We start from the raw sequence: 20819 nt of genomic DNA on the forward strand, positions 1-20819 counted from the left end.
AGCACTGCTGACTTCCCAGCTCTGAGTAGTGTTCGACCCATCGCTTTATCTGTTGATCACGGTCAGTCATTGTCTCGCCTGTTGCAGACTTTAGAGGAGCAGTTTTCTTCACTTCTGGTCTAACTGCCTTCTTGATCCCATCGAACATACCACGAACATTTCGGCAGTCAGCTGAACGCTGGATGCCCTCTCACAGTTGCAGCCAGTTGTCATTGGTACATCGTCATGCAACCCTCTGTGCGTTGCTCTGTGCAGTTATAAATGCTGCCCAAACAAGTGACTTGGCTACTGTTACAGGATTTGTCAACATCCTCAGCATCTATGCCCTACTCTGAGTAGTCCAGAAGACATATATGACCTTTTCTACGATGAGCTGGACACCCAGGTTGGCAGGGTACCGAAATTGGAGCCGCTGTTCCTTCTTGGCAACTTCAACGCCCGGGTTGGATCTCATCACCAGTCGTGACCATCTTGTATCGGTCACCACGGCGTCAGAAAGATGAACGACAATGGGCAGAAGTTTCTGAAGCCGTGCTCATACCACAGCCTTTGCATCCAGTCCAAGCGTGATGCTATTCTGGTCACATGTGATAAGAATCCCCAATCAGGCATGCATTTCATCAACATCTGTAACTTTCCATGCAGTTTCTGGCTTTCCTTTATCTCTAGCACTTTTCTTTTCTTCAGCGTTTGTAAATGTAGCAATGTCATTTACCATTTCCTCTGAAATATACAGCTGAAACATATGCACTTCATTTGCCACATGATCCACGTGGACAACTTTCTGCAGTGGCCCTTACAAAATGTTTGTCTGTGCAACACGTCCATGTGGTGGTGGATTCAAAGACCAGATCTATGCTGCCATCTTTGCTTGATAGGCTTCTTGATCCACAGTTTTTTAATCAGACACAGAATCTTCACTGTCAAAAGACGTTGATTCAAGATCAGAATCATTTTGTACAGTTTTGTACATAGTAACTGTCCGGAACAACTGTCTTCAGAAATTTGCATGTGAGCATCATCCTCGTGAAGATGTGCTAAAATTGGCCTAAAAGTACCGGTTTTCCATCGCCTTGACGCTAATTCCACAGTGACTGCCTGATAACTGTAGTATATGTTGTCATACCCACATGGACAATTTGATAGCTAAATTGATATATCGGGGGTATGATTGGGCCTTTGAGGCCCATGGTAACAGTTAGTGCATGTAGATTTCAAAATTAATAATCTTTATTAATTTGTTATAAATTGTTGTTTTTAAAATTAACTGATGTGTTCAAGACCTCAAGTGGGAGGATTACATGGAAACACAGCCCTATCCGATGTACAGTTACGTTTTTATGTGTAAGCAAAGTTTCATTCGGGCCTCTCAGGCCCCCGGTAGCAGGACAAGGGTTAGAATATCAGATTTTTTCACGTAAGAACATTCTGAATGCACCAGACTTTCAGATCAATCTTATCTCACATTCTATTATTTCATTTAATAACCAGCACACAACTGCCCTTAGACTAATATCTACTCTCTGAAATGAACATATTTTACTGAAAAAACACTTTCTAAATTATATAATTTCGAAGTTCGAATGAATTAATGCAAATAAGTAAGTAATCGACTCTCGCGCTCTCTACCAACCGAACATTATTTCAAGGTAGGTAGGTAGGTAGGTAGGTAGGTAAGGGTTTATGGCGACCTTGGGCCTCAAAAGGCCTATATGCGCCCAAATTATTTTAAGCGAACTCCATAGAGTTATTTCCCTTAGAGCGCACTTTACGAATATCCTGTAACTCAGCTTGTGATTGAAACCAGTTCGGCAAACACCGACAACACTGCATGCGACAGTTTTCGATGTACGGAGCAATTGTTTACATTCCCTATATGGCAAGTGTTCTCTGTTTGGAAGCTGTTCACCTCAAAGTTCCAGTTATCAATTTCTTTCAAGTCGTATGGGATAATAAGTCTTATATTGCATCAATAGGAAGCTGAAGTGAGTGCATATACCCCAATTTATATAATATAGGCCAAAATATTGTCGAAAATGTGTGACATTGTGTCTTTAATCAAAACAATGTAACGTAATTGCAACACTTTCCCACAATGGCTAACGGTGTCTCCTACCAGTACATGTGTGAAGATACATATCACTGAATGAGTCACATGTAAGTGGTCAAACTCCATGGCAACTTGACCTTCACAGGGACTCCCTCATACTGTCCATAGTGTCCGAGGGCACCAGCGTCTTCTCCGGCCTGGTCACATTCTCCATCCTCGGTGTGATGTCACAGAAAACGGGCGTTCCTATTGCAAACGTGGTTTCGTCAGGTATGTACGTAGTCTGCCATGGTGGCTCCATCTCACGAGCCTGCTCTTGGCTTATAGTGCAACAGTGTCTCCTCGTCATCTTTCCAGGCAGTTGATCTACAGTAATTGTTCTCTGGCCGTGACGTTCTTACAGTATTGTTCTTCTAGTGTAACATGCTAATCTTTGTTTTAACTCTTGAAGATCTCGTTTGTTTACATTTAGTGTTATAGGTAATTGTTAATCTATAACACAGAAGGCAGTCTCCCACCAGGTCAAATTCATACACACGTATATCTGTACCTGTTGTTATTCTGCCTGGAAGGAAGAAACATAGACCGGTCCGCCAGTACTCAGTATATTGGGTCTGATTACGGTGACCATGTTTTTTAATGGCGCTCTGGCATTTCAGTCGGAAAACACTGGAAAACCGGCATCAGTCTCAATGCAAGGGAGGTAACTTCCCACAGATGGCCAGTTTCCACCCTTACCGAACAAACGCACTTACACATCAACATACACACACCAACAGACACGGATTGTGCGGTAGCCTAGTGGTTAAAGCGTTCGCTCGTCACGACGAAGTCCTGGGTTCGATTCCTAACATGGACTCAATGTGGGAAGCCCAGTTCTGGTGTCCCCCGCCGTGATGTTGCGGGAATTTTGCTAAAAGCGGCGTAAAACCAGACTCACTCACCTACAGACATACACACCAATAAACACACTTACATGCAGACACACACCTGCACACACACATTGCCACAATATGGAGTGAGTGAGTAAGTTATTATTTAATGTCACATCAGTACCTTTGCTACCTGCATGGACCCTAGCTGGATTTATCCCTTCATCCCTTCAGCCGCTGGCGATTGTAGGAAAATTTAGCCGAAAGTTAAAAGAACAAAAATTCTACGATTAAAATGTGGTAAATGCACATCTTTACTTTGAAAGTTTTGGGACTTACGTACCCTCTCAGGAGGAGCCAATGATTTTACAGTACTTTACCCCCCTTTGAGGGTACACTTCGATTACAATATGGTAAAGTACATGCGTGGTTTTACGTGTGTGATACCAACACATCACCTTGTCACACAACCTTGATCATAAACTGACCAGGTGCTGTCTATAACGCACATTCATATAGGAACTAAAGTGTTTGGTTCAACATACTACAATCACTTGCGCATCGTCTTAATGTGTTTACAACAAGACGGTTATACGGTTCCCAGTCCTAGCAAACAAAGAGACAAACATGACAGAAACCAACCTATTCAACAATGGCCAGAGATGTGTTATATGGATAAATATATTCGATGTTTCTGTTGAAGGCCCAGGTTTGGGATTTGTAACCTATCCACAAGCTCTGGCCCAACTTCCGTTCCCTCAAGTGTGGTCATTCCTGTTCTTCCTGATGTTGCTGATGATTGGCCTGGACTCACAAGTACGTAAACACTGTGTAAAACTTGTAAACCCTGTACTCACAGGTACGTAAACACAGTGTAAAACTTGTAAAACCCTGGACTCACAAGTACGTAAACACAGTGTAAAACTTGTAAAACCCTGGACTCACAAGTACGTAAACACAGTGTAAAACTTGTAAAACCCTGGACTCACAAGTACGTAAACACAGTGTAAAACTTGTAAAACCCTGGACTCACAGGTACGTAAACACAGTGTAAAACTTGTAAAACCCTGGACTCACAAGTACGTAAAGACAGTGTAAAACTTGTAAAACCCTGGACTCACAAGTACGTAAACACAGTGTAAAACTTGTAAAACCCTGGACTCACAAGTACGTAAACACAGTGTAAAACTTGTAAAACCCTGGACTCACAAGTAGTACGTAAACTCACGTGTAAAACTTGTAAAACCCTGGACTCACAAGTACGTAAACACAGTGTAGAACTTGTAAAACCCTGGACTCACAAGTACGTCAAAACAGTGTAAAACTTGTAAAACCCTGGACTCACATGTACGTAAACACAGTGTAAAACTTGTAAAACCCTGGACTCACAAGTGTAAAACTTGTAAAACCCTGGACTCACAAGTATGTAAACACAGTGTAAAACTTGTAAAACCCTGGACTCACAAGTGTAAAACCCTGGACTCACAAGTACGTCAACACAGTGTAAAACTTGTAAAACCCTGGACTCACAAGTACGTAAACACAGTGTAAAACTTGTAAAACCCTGGACTCACAGGTACGTAAACACAGTGTAAAACTTGTAAAACCCTAGACTGATGTGACGTTCTTGTTTTGGCTTATCTATTAGGGTTTTTTAAGTGCAAGGTGGTTTGTTCTTACAGCTTGTTCAGCTTGATCTGATCAAGTGAATACTAATGCATTGCGTGACCGTGTCACAATTGGTTGGGTCTATTACTGTGAAGGGGTGCACCTTTGTTAGTTGATTGTCAACCTGTCCGAACAGCCGAGACCAGGTCCCCTTTTGACACTCTCTGCTCCCCTATTTAATGAGGTTAACTCGACCTGCCGTTTGTGCCATGTGACCTCCCGGGTCATGCATATGTAGAGTAGCTCAGGTCAAGCTGAACAAGCTGTAGTTATGTATTCCTTTGAGTCCCTGGCAGGGAATGACATATTTCATTTCTTGAGAAACGTTAATACAATTGTTGGTTCAAGTACTGTATTGACAGAGCTGAACAGAAGAGATAGTAAAATGTATATAAAGGGCGTTTAGTCCCTTCGGACTCTATTCTATTCCATTCTCTTCCTTCTAGTTTCTGAGTATGGAGGTAGTCGTGACCGCGATGGTGGACCAGTATCCACAGAGACTCTACAAGTGGAGGTGGCTTGTAACATTAGTCTTTTGTTTGATATCCTATCTTTTGACAATCGGTTTCTGCACACAGGTGAGTTATATCTAAAACTGTATTACATGTATTTCATTGTTGTACAATCATTATATCATACAATACAGTGTATACAATCTATGCCGAATATAGGGATATTTTATTGTCAAAACCAGTTTTCAATGCTCAATCACAGCAAAGTTTCGTGTCCTGTCAATCCGGTATTCTACCAGACTATGTCGACGACATCAGCACTGACCTCATCACAGGTCAAGGCGTCTGACGCCTCAAGTGACAAGGATTAACAAATGACACTCAAATATGGATTTCAGAAGCATTCAGCTTTATGGATAACAGTTTCCTGTTAATTACACAGAGATTCATACCCGGTCATCAAGCTGAAACGTAGAAATAGTAGAATCAGTAGTAGAAATAGTAGAAGTAGTCGTACCAGCAGTAGTAGTAGCAGTAGAAGCAGTAGCAGTAGCAGTAACACTAGCAGTAGCAGTAGTAATAGTAGAGTAGCACCAGCAGCAGTAGTACCAGCAGCAGCAGTAGCAGTAACATGGATGACACCCAAACACATGGATGACACACAAACACATGGATGACACACAACACACATGGATGACACACAAACACATGGATGATACAAACACATGGATGACACCCAAACACATGGATGACACCCAAACACATGGATGACACCCAAACACATGGATGACACCAAACACATGGATGACACCAAACACATGGATGACCCAAACACATGGATGACACACAAACACATGGATGACACACAAACATGGAACAAACATGGATGACACACAAACACATGGATGACACACAAACACATGGATGACACACAAACACATGGATGACACCTTAAACACATGGATGACACATGGATGACACACAAACACATGGATGACACCACAAACACATGGATGACAAACAAACACATGGATGACATAGACAAACACATGGATGACACATGGATGACCAAACACATGGATGACATGGATGACCCAAACACATGGATGATGACACACAAACACATGGATGACATGGATGACACAAACACATGGATGACACACAAACACATGGATGACACCCAAACACATGGATGACACACAAACACATGGATGACACCCAAACACATGGATGACACACAAACACATGGATGACACAAACACATGGATGACACACAAACACATGGATGACACCCAAACACATGGATGACACAAACACATGGATGACACCCAAACACATGGATGACACACAAACACATGGATGACACCCAAACACATGGATGACACACAAACACATGGATGACACACAAACACATGGATGACACCCAAACACATGGATGACACACAAACACATGGATGACACACAAACACATGGATGACACACAAACACATGGATGACACACAAACACATGGATGACACATGGATGACAAACACATGGATGACAAACAAACACATGGATGACACACAAACACATGGATGACACCCAAACACATGGATGACACACAAACACATGGATGACACCCAAACACATGGATGACACACACACAAACACATGGATGACACACCAAACACATGGATGACACACAAACACACATGATGACACAAACACATGGATGACACCCAAACACATGGATGACAAACACAACACATGGATGAACCAAACACATGGATGACACCCAAACACATGGATGACACACAAACACATGGATGACACCCAAACACATGGATGACACACAAACACATGGATGACACCCAAACACAACACATGGATGACACCCAAACACATGGATGACACCCAAACACATGGATGACACACAAACACATGGATGACACCCAAACACATGGATGACACCCAAACACATGGATGACACACAAACACATGGATGAAACACATGGATGAACAAACACATGGATGACACCCAAACACATGGATGACACCCAAACACATGGATGACACCCAAACACATGGATGACACACAAACACATGGATGACACATGGATGACAAACACATGGATGACACCCAAACACATGGATGACACCCAAACACATGGATGACACCCAAACACATGGATGACACACAAACACATGGATGACACATGGATGACACAAACACATGGATGACACACAAAACACATGGATGACACCCAAACACATGGATGACACACAAACACAAACACATGGATGACACCCAAACACATGGATGACACCCAAACACATGGATGATAACACCCAAACACATGGATGACACACAAACACATGGATGACACACACCAAACACATGGACAAACACATGGATGACACAAACAAACACATGGATGACACAAACACATGGATGACACACAAACACATGGATGACACCCAAACACATGGACACACAAACACATGGATGACAACAAACACATGGATGACACACAAACACATGGATGACACAAACACATGGATGACACCCAAACACATGGATGACACCCAAACACATGGATGACACCCAAACACATGGATGACACCAAACACATGGGATGACACCCAAACACATGGATGACACCCCAAACACATGGATGACACATGGATGACACCCAAACACATGGATGACACCCAAACACATGGATGACACCCAAACACATGGATGACACACACAAACACATGGATGACACCCAAACACATGGATGACACACAAAACACATGGATGACACACAAACACATGGATGACACTCCAAACACATGGATGACAACCAAACACATGGATGACACCCAAACACATGGATGACACACCCAAACACATGGATGACACACAAACACATGGATGACACATGGAAACACATGGATGACACACAAACACATGGATGACACCCAAACACATGGATGACACACATGGATGACAACAAACACATGGATGACACCCAAACACATGGATGACACCCAAACACATGGATGACACACAAACACATGGATGACACCCAAACACATGGATGACACAAACACATGGATGACACCCAAACACATGGATGACACAAACACATGGATGATGGATGACACACACAAACACATGGATGACACCCAAACACATGGATGACACCCAAACACATGGATGACACCCAAACACATGGATGACACACAAACAAACACATGGATGACATGGACAAACACATGGATGACACACAAACACATGGATGACACACAAACACATGGATGACACAAACACATGGATGACACAAACACATGGATGAACACATGGATGACACAAACACATGGATGACACCCAAACACATGGATGACACCCAAACACATGGATGACACCCAAACACATGGATGACACCCAAACACATGGATGACACCCAACACATGGATGACACACATGGAACACATGGATGACACCCAAACACATGGATGACACACAAACACATGGATGACACACAAACACATGGATGACACACAAACACATGGATGACACATGGATGAACCAAACATGGATGACACCCAAACACATGGATGACACACAAACACATGGATGACACAAACACATGGATGAACACAAACACATGGATGACACAAACACATGGATGACACACAAACACATGGATGACACAAACCCACACATGGATGACACACAAACACATGGATGACACCCAAACACATGGATGACACCCAAACACATGGATGACACACAAACACATGGATGACATGGATGACACCCAAACACATGGATGACACACAAACACATGGATGACACACAAACACATGGATGACACACAAACACATGGATGACACCCAAACACATGGATGACAACAAACACATGGATGACACCCAAACACATGGATGACACCCAAACACATGGATGACACACAAACACATGGATGACACCCAAACACATGGATGACACACAAACACATGGATGACACACAAACACATGGATGACACACAAACACATGGATGACACCCAAACACATGGATGACACCCAAACACATGGATGACACACAAACACATGGATGACACCCAAACACATGGATGACACCCAAACACATGGATGACACACAAACACATGGATGACACCAAACACATGGATGACACACAAACACATGGATGACACCCAAACACATGGATGACACACAAACACATGGATGACACCCAAACACATGGATGACACCCAAACACATGGATGACACACAAACACATGGATGACACCCAAACACATGGATGACACACAAACACATGGATGACACCCAAACACATGGATGACACCCAAACACATGGATGACACCCAAACACATGGATGACACACAAACACATGGATGACACACAAACACATGGATGACACCCAAACACATGGATGACACCCAAACACATGGATGACACCCAAACACATGGATGACACACAAACACATGGATGACACCCAAACACATGGATGACACCCAAACACATGGATAACACACAAACACATGGATGACACCCAAACACATGGATGACACCCAAACACATGGATGACACACAAACACATGGATGACACCCAAACACATGGATGACACACAAACACATGGATGACCAAACACATGGATGACACCCAAACACATGGATGACACCCAAACACATGGATGACACCCAAACACATGGATGACACCCAAACACATGGATGACACCCAAACACATGGATGACACCCAAACACATGGATGACACACAAACACATGGATGACACCCAAACACATGGATGACACCCAAACACATGGATGACACCCAAACACATGGATAACACACAAACACATGGATAACACCCAAACACATGGATAACACACAACCACATGGATGACACCCAAACACATGGATGACACACCCAAACACATGGATGACACCCAAACACATGGATAACACACAAACACATGGATGACACCCAAACACATGGATAACACCCAAACACATGGATAACACCCAAACACATGGATGACACACAAACACATGGATGACACCCAAACACATGGATGACACCCAAACACATGGATGACACCCAAACACATGGATGACACACAAACACATGGATGACACCCAAACAACACAAACACATGGATGACACAAGATGGACACCCAAACACATGGATGACACACAAACACATGGATGACACACAAACACATGGATGACACACAAACACATGGATGACACACAAACACATGGATGACACCCAAACACATGGATGACACCCAAACACATGGATGACACACAAACACATGGATGACACCCAAACACATGGATGACACACAAACACATGGATGACACACAAACACATGGATGACACACAAACACATGGATGACACACAGATTCTGGCAATGCGATCCACGGTGACCTGTATAACCCAATAATGCTGGATATATTCTAGCCCGGAATCCTTACAGGGGAATTACCCATAGCAAAATCAACCTTCAAACAAATAAAACAAAATAAATAATATATTCGTTCTCCAAGGAGATATTGTTCAGCCAGATTCTGGATATTGTATAGAGATATATGTTGATAACGTCCTGGTCAAATCTTGTCTCAGGTATCAAACAGATGAGTAGAGATGTCGAGATGATGACTGGAAAACCACTGTCCGCCCCAGTGAAGATCCTCTTGACCTGTGTGACGCCGGCTGTTTTGATTGTAAGTAATACAGTTTACAGAGGTCGCGATCCATCTTAGTATTGATGTAATGTGGCCCTGGTGTCCACAACACAGAGATGACCACCCGAGTATCTGCCGGATACCAGGAATGAGTGAGTGAGTTTAGTTTTTCGCCGCACGCAGCAATATTCCAGTTATATATCGTAAACACTCAAGTCTGGACCAGACAATCCAGTGATCAACAGCATGAGCATCGATCTGCGCAATTGGGATACGATGACATGTGTCAACCAAGCCAGCGAGCCTGACCACCCGTTCCTGCTAGTCGCCTCTTACGACAAGCATGGGTTACTGAAAATCAATTCTAACCCGGATCTTCACGGGTAGGATACCAGGAATGACACGGGCATGATCTGAAACGTGTTGTAGCTGTGTGGGATGTATGACAGGCACGAGAAGAGTTACCGCTCCTTACGTTCTCTAACATTGAACAATGTGTCGCATCGAGCCATATATTTTGTGTATTGTTATGATCCCAACGGCTCATTAATACACTATAGTGTATTATCCTGCTGGCTATTCCTACTGAGTGTGACCCTCCCCAGGTTGTTGGTGTGTCTGTTGATTGTCAAAGAAGCCAGGATCAGGCTGTGTCTGTGGATCCCATCGTCTAGCCGCCATGAAAGTTCATTGCCCTGGAAGTTCAACTTGTTTTCTTATCTCCGGTTCTGTACTTTGTCACACTGTGTCCTCGATATTGTTGCATCAGATCGTGTTCATCTTGACCCTTCTCCGCTACCAACCACCGACCTACGGCAAGTACGTGTTTCCCAGCTACGCCCCTGTAATCGGCTGGATCATTGCAGCGCTGCCCCTTCTCCCCATACCTATCTACATGGTGATGACTGTCAGGAGGCACATGGCGACTCGTTCCTTCAAGAAGGTAATGTGCTTTCCTGTGATTCCGATGAAGGTCGAGAGTATTCATTCAGTTATAATGCGAGTGATTTTGTTCCGTTTTCAGAGTGTGAATCTTGCCTTGAGTCCTGCTGATGACTGGCTCCCTGCCGATGTCAGATACAGGGAGGAGTACAGGATGCACCACCTGGCTCGAAGACCAACCTTCAAGTCCAACATCGTGGATATCTATAAACAGTAAACGGATGGCGTAGCATCTTATTGGTAAAACGTTCGCTCATCATGCTGAACTCACGTGTTCGAGTCATTAGATGGCTAAAAACATGTCCACTGCCGTAATATTCCTGGGATATTGCTAAAAGCAACGATAGCTCTATTCAGTCATAGGCATGAATGCTTCAACTTATGGGGTGAAAGTCCGATCATTGGAAACCTTGGAAACATCATCGGATTTAGAACCATTACGACATAGACAGCATTCATTAACCCTTAACTGGTATGTATAAACACGCATCCACACACTGCAAACACACTAGTTAAACACAATTTACAATTTGACTTGTATTATCAGATTGCAGACATATTTTGTTACAACCGGAGAACCGGTATTAAACACAGTATGCTGTACCTGATCTCAAATAAATGAAATATCACATGATTGCGTTTGAAGAACGTCATTGGCTAGCAAGAAACCAGACATTACAGCTATGAACAGTGAGTAGGTGAGATAATATTTAACGTCACATCGGCAATATCTCAGCCATATCGTGACAAAGCCAATTAATAAAATACAAAAATGAAAACATTGTGAAGAGTTAAACCTGTCGACGATGGACAGTAAAAATACTAGAGTATCACATATATTAACATAAAACTAGCATGTAAAACTAAAACAGTGTAATTAAAGAAGACAATACAATATAAAACACGGGCTATAGATCGCCAGCTTCTGAAGGTAGATCACCATACTATGAACCATGGGGACTTACATTACTTTTGCTACCATCATGGACCCTAGTACAGCTGTTGAACTGAAATTGAGTATGAGTGAGTGAGTGAGTTAATATTTATCGTCACATCCGCAATATTCCAGCCATATCGTGAAGAGAACAATTGATAATTATATTATAGGTCAATAAAATTAGAAAATAAAAGCCTGTTGACGAAGAACACTAAAACAACTCTTGTATCACAGATATCCATTTAAAACTAATTATTAAATCTAAAACATTATAAAACAATTAAAGACTTCTTGTACAACTGGCGTTGGACATAATGTATGTTGAAGCCTTGCTAGGCAGCTACAAAAATATTAAAAATCAATATTGGCAGCAAAGAGGGTTCATGTGGTCCTGGCACAGTCAGGTTGGCCAGGGTTATAGTCTAACCCACCTAGAAAGTTTCGGAGAATATGAAGACTCCCCTACTCCACCGCCTTCTGCATTACAGTGAGTGAGTGAGTTAACATATCAGCCATATCGTGACTACGAAATTTGTACATTTGTAAATGTATGCATGAAATAAAAACAAACTTATATACTTACCTGTCTGCGAAGGACAGTAAAATAACTAGTACATCGCAGATTTATACTTAAAACTAGCATAAAACCATAAAGCACTGTTTCTAAGTCAACGGTACAATATACAAATGGGCTATAGACTGCCAACAACTGAAGGTAGATCACCATACTAGTAACCCTTCTGCACTACAAAGAGCGTCAGAAAGGCTGTGCTCCAGTTAGCAACAAACCCAAGTTGTCTCCCAAAGTCAGTAAACAAAAACAATTTCGAGTCGCAAAAACTGTCACTTTAGCAAGCTTGATATTTCGTAAGCAAGGTTCGCGAATTTTCCATGTTATTTCGGAATCTTGTCAAACACGATACTGTGGCACTAGATTTATCAAACATGACAAGATCAGCCTTGTTGGCTTGGGTACGTCTTAGGCTGTACATGGACCGATTCCAAAGGATTTTGTAATTGCCATTTTCCATGACACCTTCCACATATTCTGGGTTCTACCATGCATGGATGGACCTAGGAGTCAAAACCACCTGCATTGCGACGACGGTAGTAACATGATGTGACCACGCTATCATGTCGCTTTAGATACTGTAAACGTTGGGTATCCAATGGCAAGGTGTTGGGCAGTCTCACCATTTGTTTATTTTCTCAACAAGCATTAAGGATTGCTGAAGGCTTCCTAGATCAGAGGCAACATTAGAGCTTTATCCTACAAATTGGTTATCACTTCTGCCGATAGTTGATCAAGTGAAGCAGCGCTGATGGATAAGACAAAGCTCTCCTGCCTGGTGTAGCTGATGTGTCTCCGTGACTTGTGTTGGGGTCGAGTCCCAAGCGGCGAATATCGGGAGTCTGTCGTGATGTCCTGTACATGCAGTGTACTAGTCCCAAATACATATACATCAGGTATTGTCGATTACACGTCAAGTATCATTGGAAGAAAGAAGTCCTAAGATGAACCAGCTGGTTTTCTGTCCTCACTGTTACAGGTGGAAGACGACTCTCTGTTTATCTCTGTAGTGAGCTGGCATTATATATCATGAACACGTTCTGCAGAAAATTGTCAAATCTAGTTTGGAAAATGATTCCCTTGTTCGTATTATGAAATCGGTTCAAACCGTATTTGCATAGATTGTGAACCTACACATATGCGACGGATAGATCGTTTATATGAGTGTGACTCCTGTCGCCATTTTTGATCCTTCATATGCACAAAGGTAACAACGACCCTTTTACGTAAAGGGCGTGGGTTCAAATCCCCGATGGAACTCAGCCAAAATAAATCTGTACTTTACTGGGAATGTGTAATTACAAGTATAACATATAGTAAATTTGACCGCTTTCTAAATGGCATTGTATAGTCCATGGGAGCAGTGCCAATTTACGCTTATCAGCGGGGTACAAAAAGGCCGTGGTCAAGACAATTATTTTCATTTTTGTGGAAATGGCGGTGGCTGAGCGGGTTAGACGACGGCCTTTGCGTGGTGGCAATTAGATGCCTGACTCTGAGGATGTGGATTCGAATTCTCAACTCAACAAATATGCTAGAATCTGTACTTTACTGAGAAAGTGTAATCTCAGATATGACATGCGTTACGTTATGGTTGTTCATGTTTGCCAGTGATGTTTGTATCTGATGTAGAATCTGCGTTACAGAAGCAAATCAATACTTTAGAATCGTGAGGGTCAACAGTACATTTAGACAAAACAGATATTGTAGTATTGAGAAGAGGTGGACCATTGATGAAAAATAGGTGAAAATGTTTTTCAGTTAATTCTGACAGATACCGAGGAATAACTGTGTTATCCACAGGATCTGCTTGCACGAAGCTTCCCAACTTTGGTCGTAGAATTAGAAGGTAATTGTACATGGAGAATGTGGCCGATACCCTTTATGTATAAATGATGTCTGTAGCTGTATAAAATACTGACAAACATATCAAACTACACGATGACAGAACCCTAAGATAGGCTGTGAGATACTTATTTTCTATGATAACTGTGGATATTCAGCCTATGATAAACGTATGTTCTATGATAACTGTGGATATTAGGCCTATGCTATACTTTTGTTCTATGATAACTGTGGATATTAAGCCTGTGATATACTTATGTTCTATGATAATTGTGGATATTAAGCCTATGCATCTGCTGTACACACTTTACTGTTCTCAAATGTATTCGTGTGAATTTCCTAATGTGTTGGCAATAAATTTACTTTTCACAAGCATTTTCAAAAAGTTACAACCGATACGTATCACCAGTCCAGAAAACAGTATAGAAAACAGCTGGAGATACCTGGTGTATAGACAGTTAAAGGCACCTTTGTAGACTCCTGTGCTATGCACATATGCACTTTCCCTGTTTAGGGTTAGGTGTCCATCATAGGAATTATAGGTTTGACTTTGGCTTCAGTACGCGAAATAGCCACTGGCTTGCTAGCCCATGGCTAGTGAATTTTCGTGGGGTCATTTTGTAAAGCTATCACTCTCTCCGACTTGTTAAAGCTTACATTTAACGAAAACCACAATACTTATAAACTGAACGCCAAAAGAATTGTTACACCTCTGAACATAGAATATCCTAAAATGTTATATTGATAGAAGACTTTGGTTTGGTATGTTTTAACAACCAATCGTGTAACTCTATTGAGTCAAAAACATCAGACTGAGGAAGTCATTGATAATTAGGATATCGACATGTTTGTTTAGGTGGGGTCCATTGTCCTATTTTCAATAAGGTAAAAATTCAAATAAAAAGTGTGAAAAACAGTTAAAAATGGGTCCAAATGGTATTGTTTATGATGATAATGCATGCACATTGACAAAGAGTGATAAAGTTGGGTTTTGGATATGAAAGAATGGTTGTTTACCGTAAAAAAAGGACCCAATGCCCAATTTTCTTCTATTTTCATTTAGTTGTATCTTTATTAAGTCTTCAAATTCATCAGCAAGTTAATTTGTCCAGTAAAGTAATTTTTTACATTATTTTTCTAAGTATAAGTTCATATAAGAATATTTATTAATTCTTCATCTTAAGATATTAATATTTTTCTATTTCATTTTAAGTTTGAATAGGTTTGTGCATTTGTTCCTTAAAAGTTATTAGTTAAACGGAGATAATTTCCTATCATTTCATTTTCATTCCATTATTAAGGGAGGTAATTCAGGGTGGATTGTATTTTAGCCCTTGTTTTTAGTTCTGGGAACCCCGGTTATTATCCATATCACATATGACAGAGCACATGGCAGTTTGTCAATGTCCATGAAGTTTGTCAAGTTGAAGTTGAAGTTAAAGTTATCTTTATGGGAATACAGTAATGGTGAGCTATTTCTATTTACTTTGTAATTTATTATTTTATGTATAATAATTTGCTAGGGTATTTTTATGTATGTATATTAAACTGTTTCGCTGTTTGCATTTCTTGGAAGTAACTTTTGATATTACGCTGAAATAGGGTTTTATGTTATAAGTATTAAGCTCAAGTAGCAAGTGTATATTGTCAATCTATTTGTCATAAGTATTATGTTTGCTGTTTAAATATTTTGTCTGTCACTTTTTAAGATAGTTTTACTTTATTGTTTGCAGTTAATCTGCTAGTTCTGACTAAGAAAGAAAAGAAGAGAATAAAGTCAACATTAAGTTTAAGTGGATTTTGTTGGTCCTACACACCACACGTTCTTCACCCGCTCTGACTGGGTTCGGTATCTCGGGTGCTTCGTTTCGAGGGTAGTAAACCCAAGTACAAACTATAGCACTTTTGATTTGCGATTGTACGCTTATACATTTTTTGTTTGTTTGTTTTGTAAATAATCAGCAATGTATATTATATGTCATGAACAAATGATAATTGTGTTTTCATTATGTTTATTTCTTTTGTTGCATCTTAACTTTACGTTATAGCACATTTTTAAAACATGCAAGGTTATGGCCTGATAAAAATGTTCATCATATAAGCAGCTTAATGATGAAACCAGTGTCTTCATTGAAATTTCGGACTAGTGATCATATTTTGTTGGCTACTAACTTTCAGGGATAGCTAGCCGAATAGCTAGCACAATTTGAAAACTATTTCTCACAACGTTTGGCTTAGTGGTCAGTGATGTAAGCAGCTGATAGCAAGGGTCTGAGGTTAGGATAGCTCAGTGATCTAAGCAGCTGATAGCAAGGGTCTGAGGTTAGGATAGCTCAGTGATCTAAGCAGCTGATAGCAAGGGTCTGAGGTTAGGATAGCTCAGTGATCTAAGCAGCTGATAGCAAGGGTCTGAGGTTAGGATAGCTCAGTGATCTAAGCAGCTGATAGCAAGGGTCTGAGGTTAGGATAGCTCAGTGATCTAAGCAGCTGATAGCAAGGGTCTGAGGTTAGGATAGCTCAGTGATCTAAGCAGCTGATAGCAAGGGCTCTGAGGTTAGGATAGCTCAGTGATCTAAGCAGCTGATAGCAAGGGTCTGAGGTTAGATAGTTAGGATAGCTGATCAGTGATCTAAGCAGCTGATAGCAAGGGTCTGAGGTTAGAATAGCTCAGTGATCTAAGCAGCTGATAGCAAGGATAGCTCTGAGGTTAGGATAGCTCAGTGATCTAAGCAGCTGATAGCAAGGGTCTGAGGTTAGATAGTCACTGGATTAAGGTGCTGGATCTCAGTGATCTAAGCAGCTGATAGCAAGGGTCTGAGGTTAGGATAGCTCAGTGATCTAAGCAGCTGATAGCAAGGGTCTGAGGTTAGGATAGCTCAGTGATCTAAGCAGCTGATAGCAAGGGGTCTAAGTTCTAAGATGCAGATAGAGGTTAGGATAGCTCAGTGATCTAAGCAGCTGGATTGTTGCTGGTAGTTTCATGTTCTAAGATGCAGAGAGCTCAGTGGATTAAGTTGCTGGTAGTTTCCTGGTCTAAGATGTAATTTGTTGAGCGGATTACGTTCAGAGCTCTGTAGTTCAGTTGAGGTAATACAATGGCACTGCGCCACTTGGACCACACAGTGGAAGTATTTGAGAACTCTGTTTAATGGTCCACTTCATGCTGATGTTTAAAGAAATTTCTCCAGGTGTAGTGTTTGTATATTTTTAAGGACGCCCTCAACAATATTCTGGCAACATGTAAATAATTGAGTCTGGGCCACCGTGAGCATCGATCTACTAATTACTTGTGATTCGAAGACGTACATAGCCTTCCACCCAATCCCGTTAGCTGCCTGACGACCAGTAGGACCAGGGAGCTAGCGTATCAGTTGGCTTGAATCGGTGGGGCAACACTTGTGACATCCGAGGTAATACAGACTGTCTGCTATTTCATACATGCTATTAATAAATGAAGTTAGAATACCAATTTTCAAAAGGTAAAACTGCAATGGAAACCAACACACATTATATTGTCAGTTTCAGACATGGATGAAAGATATGTCCTTGTAGTTATATCTCGCTTTGCAGGAAACTAAGCAATTAAACAAAAATCATGAATTATGAAAGACATATGTTACTTGCAAACCAATGTTTACAGATGGATCCAAGGAGGGTGACACAGTATCCAGCGCCACCGTTACTGGATCCGGGACTATATCTTCAAGACTTCCTGATAACTGGTACATTTCTACGATCGAAACAATCTAAATATATACAATTTATCATATTTGAAACTGTTTATCTTGTCTTCAGACAATAAAAAATCAGTCTTGTAACCATCCACTTGTAACAGAAAGTATTGAATTATTAAATGTCCTTGCTACTTGCCAATACGACATTATCTTTTGTTGATTACCCAGTCATGGAACCCAATGTCTTGTGTGGCTGCAAAAGCAGCACTCAACAAATTTGTGGCACCACTTCTGACGCCATACACTGATTATAAACTTTTGATAAGATCTTACATCCGGGATCTAATGCAAAAGAAGTGGGTCACCCGAGTCCGTATTAGTCACTCGCGATACCCTCATGAATATAGGTTAAAAGGTGAAGATCGATATCCTCTATTCTGTATCCCTTGTGATGAAACTGAGTGAGTGAGTTAAGATTTTAAGTCACATCGGCAGTATTTCAGCCATATCGTGACTATATCTAGTTATATATATTATAATAATTATAGGTAAAGTATAAAAACCTTTCAACGAAGGAGAGTAAACCTTTTGATGAAAGACACATGCCCTGCTTGATAGTGTGGATTTTTCTATGAAGGCTTTTGTGATATAAATGCTCATTTAATGATTTTTGTTATTATTTTTTTTAACTCATTCACAGAAAAATGTTTTGTCTGTAATATCATTTTTATGATTGGTCGAACGAAAACATTTAATAACTGTGATTGTTTGTGGGCTGTAAAATTATTGTCCCCCTGAGAGGGTACGTCAGACCTCGCCATTCTCAGCATACCTATCCGTACCATGTTTATAATCGTAGTGTATGTGTTCCATTAATACATGGCAAAATTTGTCAAAATCGCAAACATCGGAAGGGATGGTGTAAATCCAGCTAGAGTCAACTCAATAGTGAGTGAGTGAGTTTTGTTTCAACCGCACTCAGCAATATTCCAGCTATATGGCGGCGGTCTGTAAATGATCGAGTCTGGACCAGACACTCCAGTGATCAACAACAGGAGCATCGATATGCGCAATTGGGAACCGATGACATGTGTCAACCAAGCCAGCAAGCCTGACCACCCGATCCCGTTAGTCGCCTCTTACGACTAGCATGGGCTATTACTGAAGGTTCATTCTAACCCGGACCTTCACGGGTGTCAAATCAATAGAATAGTTTATTTCTTCTTCAGTCAGAGTGAGTGAGTGAGTTAATATTTAACGTCACATCGGCAATATTTCAGCCATATCGTGACGAGAACATATTTGACATTGAAATGGAAAATGTGTACATTATAAAAACCTGTCATCAAAGGACAGTAAAACAACTAGAATATCACAATTACAATTAAAACTAGTGTAGAAAGTTAAAACTAATAGCACTACATGTATTAGGACAATACAAGATAAAAACAGGCGATAGATCGCCAACAACCGAAGGTAGATCACCATACTAAGGTCCATGGGGACTTACAGTGCCTTTGCTACCTGCATGGACCCTAGTTGGATATACACCATCCCTTCAGCCGCTGGCGAATGTAGGGACATTTTAGCCGAATTTCAAAGGAACAAATATACTACGTTTAAAAATCGGGTAAGCAAAAATTTAAGTTTGAAAGTTTACGGACGTACGAACCCTCTCAGGAGATCAATAATTTTACGATACTTTAACCCCCTTCCAGGATACAGCCACTAACAATCGCAGTTACTAATTTATACTATCATGTTTAAAATACCATTTATCTATTTACAAATCATTTAATAAATCTAAAACTTTTGAAAATGCAATAATTAAATGAGAACTGACATTACTAAAAAATATCCTTCATAGTTCGTGATTTGAAATAGATGTCCCTTGTGATGGAATATTCAACACAGTCAAGCAGGACATGCTTGACCGTGATTCTCTCATCACAAGGGATACAAAGCGGAGGATCCTCACCTTTTAATAGGTACTCATGAGTATATCTTGTGTGGCCAATACGACATCGTCAAATCTGGACTGACAACCCAAGTAGGTGTAACCAATATAGAGTATAATCTCATGTAATTTATTGATACCTACCTGGGTGTCCCACTTTTT

The 20819-nt window shown here is 41.0% G+C and overlaps 2 protein-coding genes across 2 annotated transcripts in view; both read left to right on the forward strand.

The window, feature by feature from the left end:
* Nucleotides 1-1759: 1759 nt before the first annotated feature.
* LOC124281701 (sodium- and chloride-dependent betaine transporter-like) overlaps nt 1760-20819 on the forward strand; it is a 149320-nt gene continuing 130260 nt past the window's right edge. The window contains exons 1-3 of the mRNA XM_046717652.1: nt 1760-2320; nt 3626-3738; nt 5037-5168. Coding sequence (XP_046573608.1) covers nt 2275-2320; nt 3626-3738; nt 5037-5168 — 291 coding nt within the window. The 5' untranslated portion in view covers nt 1760-2274. The remainder of the gene's footprint in view (nt 2321-3625; nt 3739-5036; nt 5169-20819) is intronic.
* LOC124281686 (sodium- and chloride-dependent glycine transporter 2-like) lies at nt 10675-12304 on the forward strand. Its single transcript, XM_046717638.1, has 3 exons — nt 10675-10770; nt 11501-11674; nt 11756-12304. Exons 1-3 carry the CDS (start codon nt 10681-10683, stop codon nt 11888-11890), a joined length of 399 nt encoding a protein of 132 aa, XP_046573594.1. The 5' UTR covers nt 10675-10680; the 3' UTR covers nt 11891-12304.

Source organism: Haliotis rubra, unplaced genomic scaffold (assembly GCF_003918875.1).
Source record: "Haliotis rubra isolate DU_JTF1 unplaced genomic scaffold, ASM391887v1 Scf288, whole genome shotgun sequence".
Lineage (NCBI taxonomy): Eukaryota > Metazoa > Mollusca > Gastropoda > Lepetellida > Haliotidae > Haliotis > Haliotis rubra.

Coding starts and splice junctions, on each gene's coding strand:
- LOC124281686 (XM_046717638.1), top strand. CDS start 10,681: ATGAGTAGAGATGTCGAGATGATGACTGGAAAACCACTGTCCGCCCCA. Junction 10,771..11,500: donor TGACGCCGGCTGTTTTGATT/GTAAGTAATACA, acceptor TTGTTGCATCAG/ATCGTGTTCATCTTGACCCT. Junction 11,675..11,755: donor CGACTCGTTCCTTCAAGAAG/GTAATGTGCTTT, acceptor TTCCGTTTTCAG/AGTGTGAATCTTGCCTTGAG.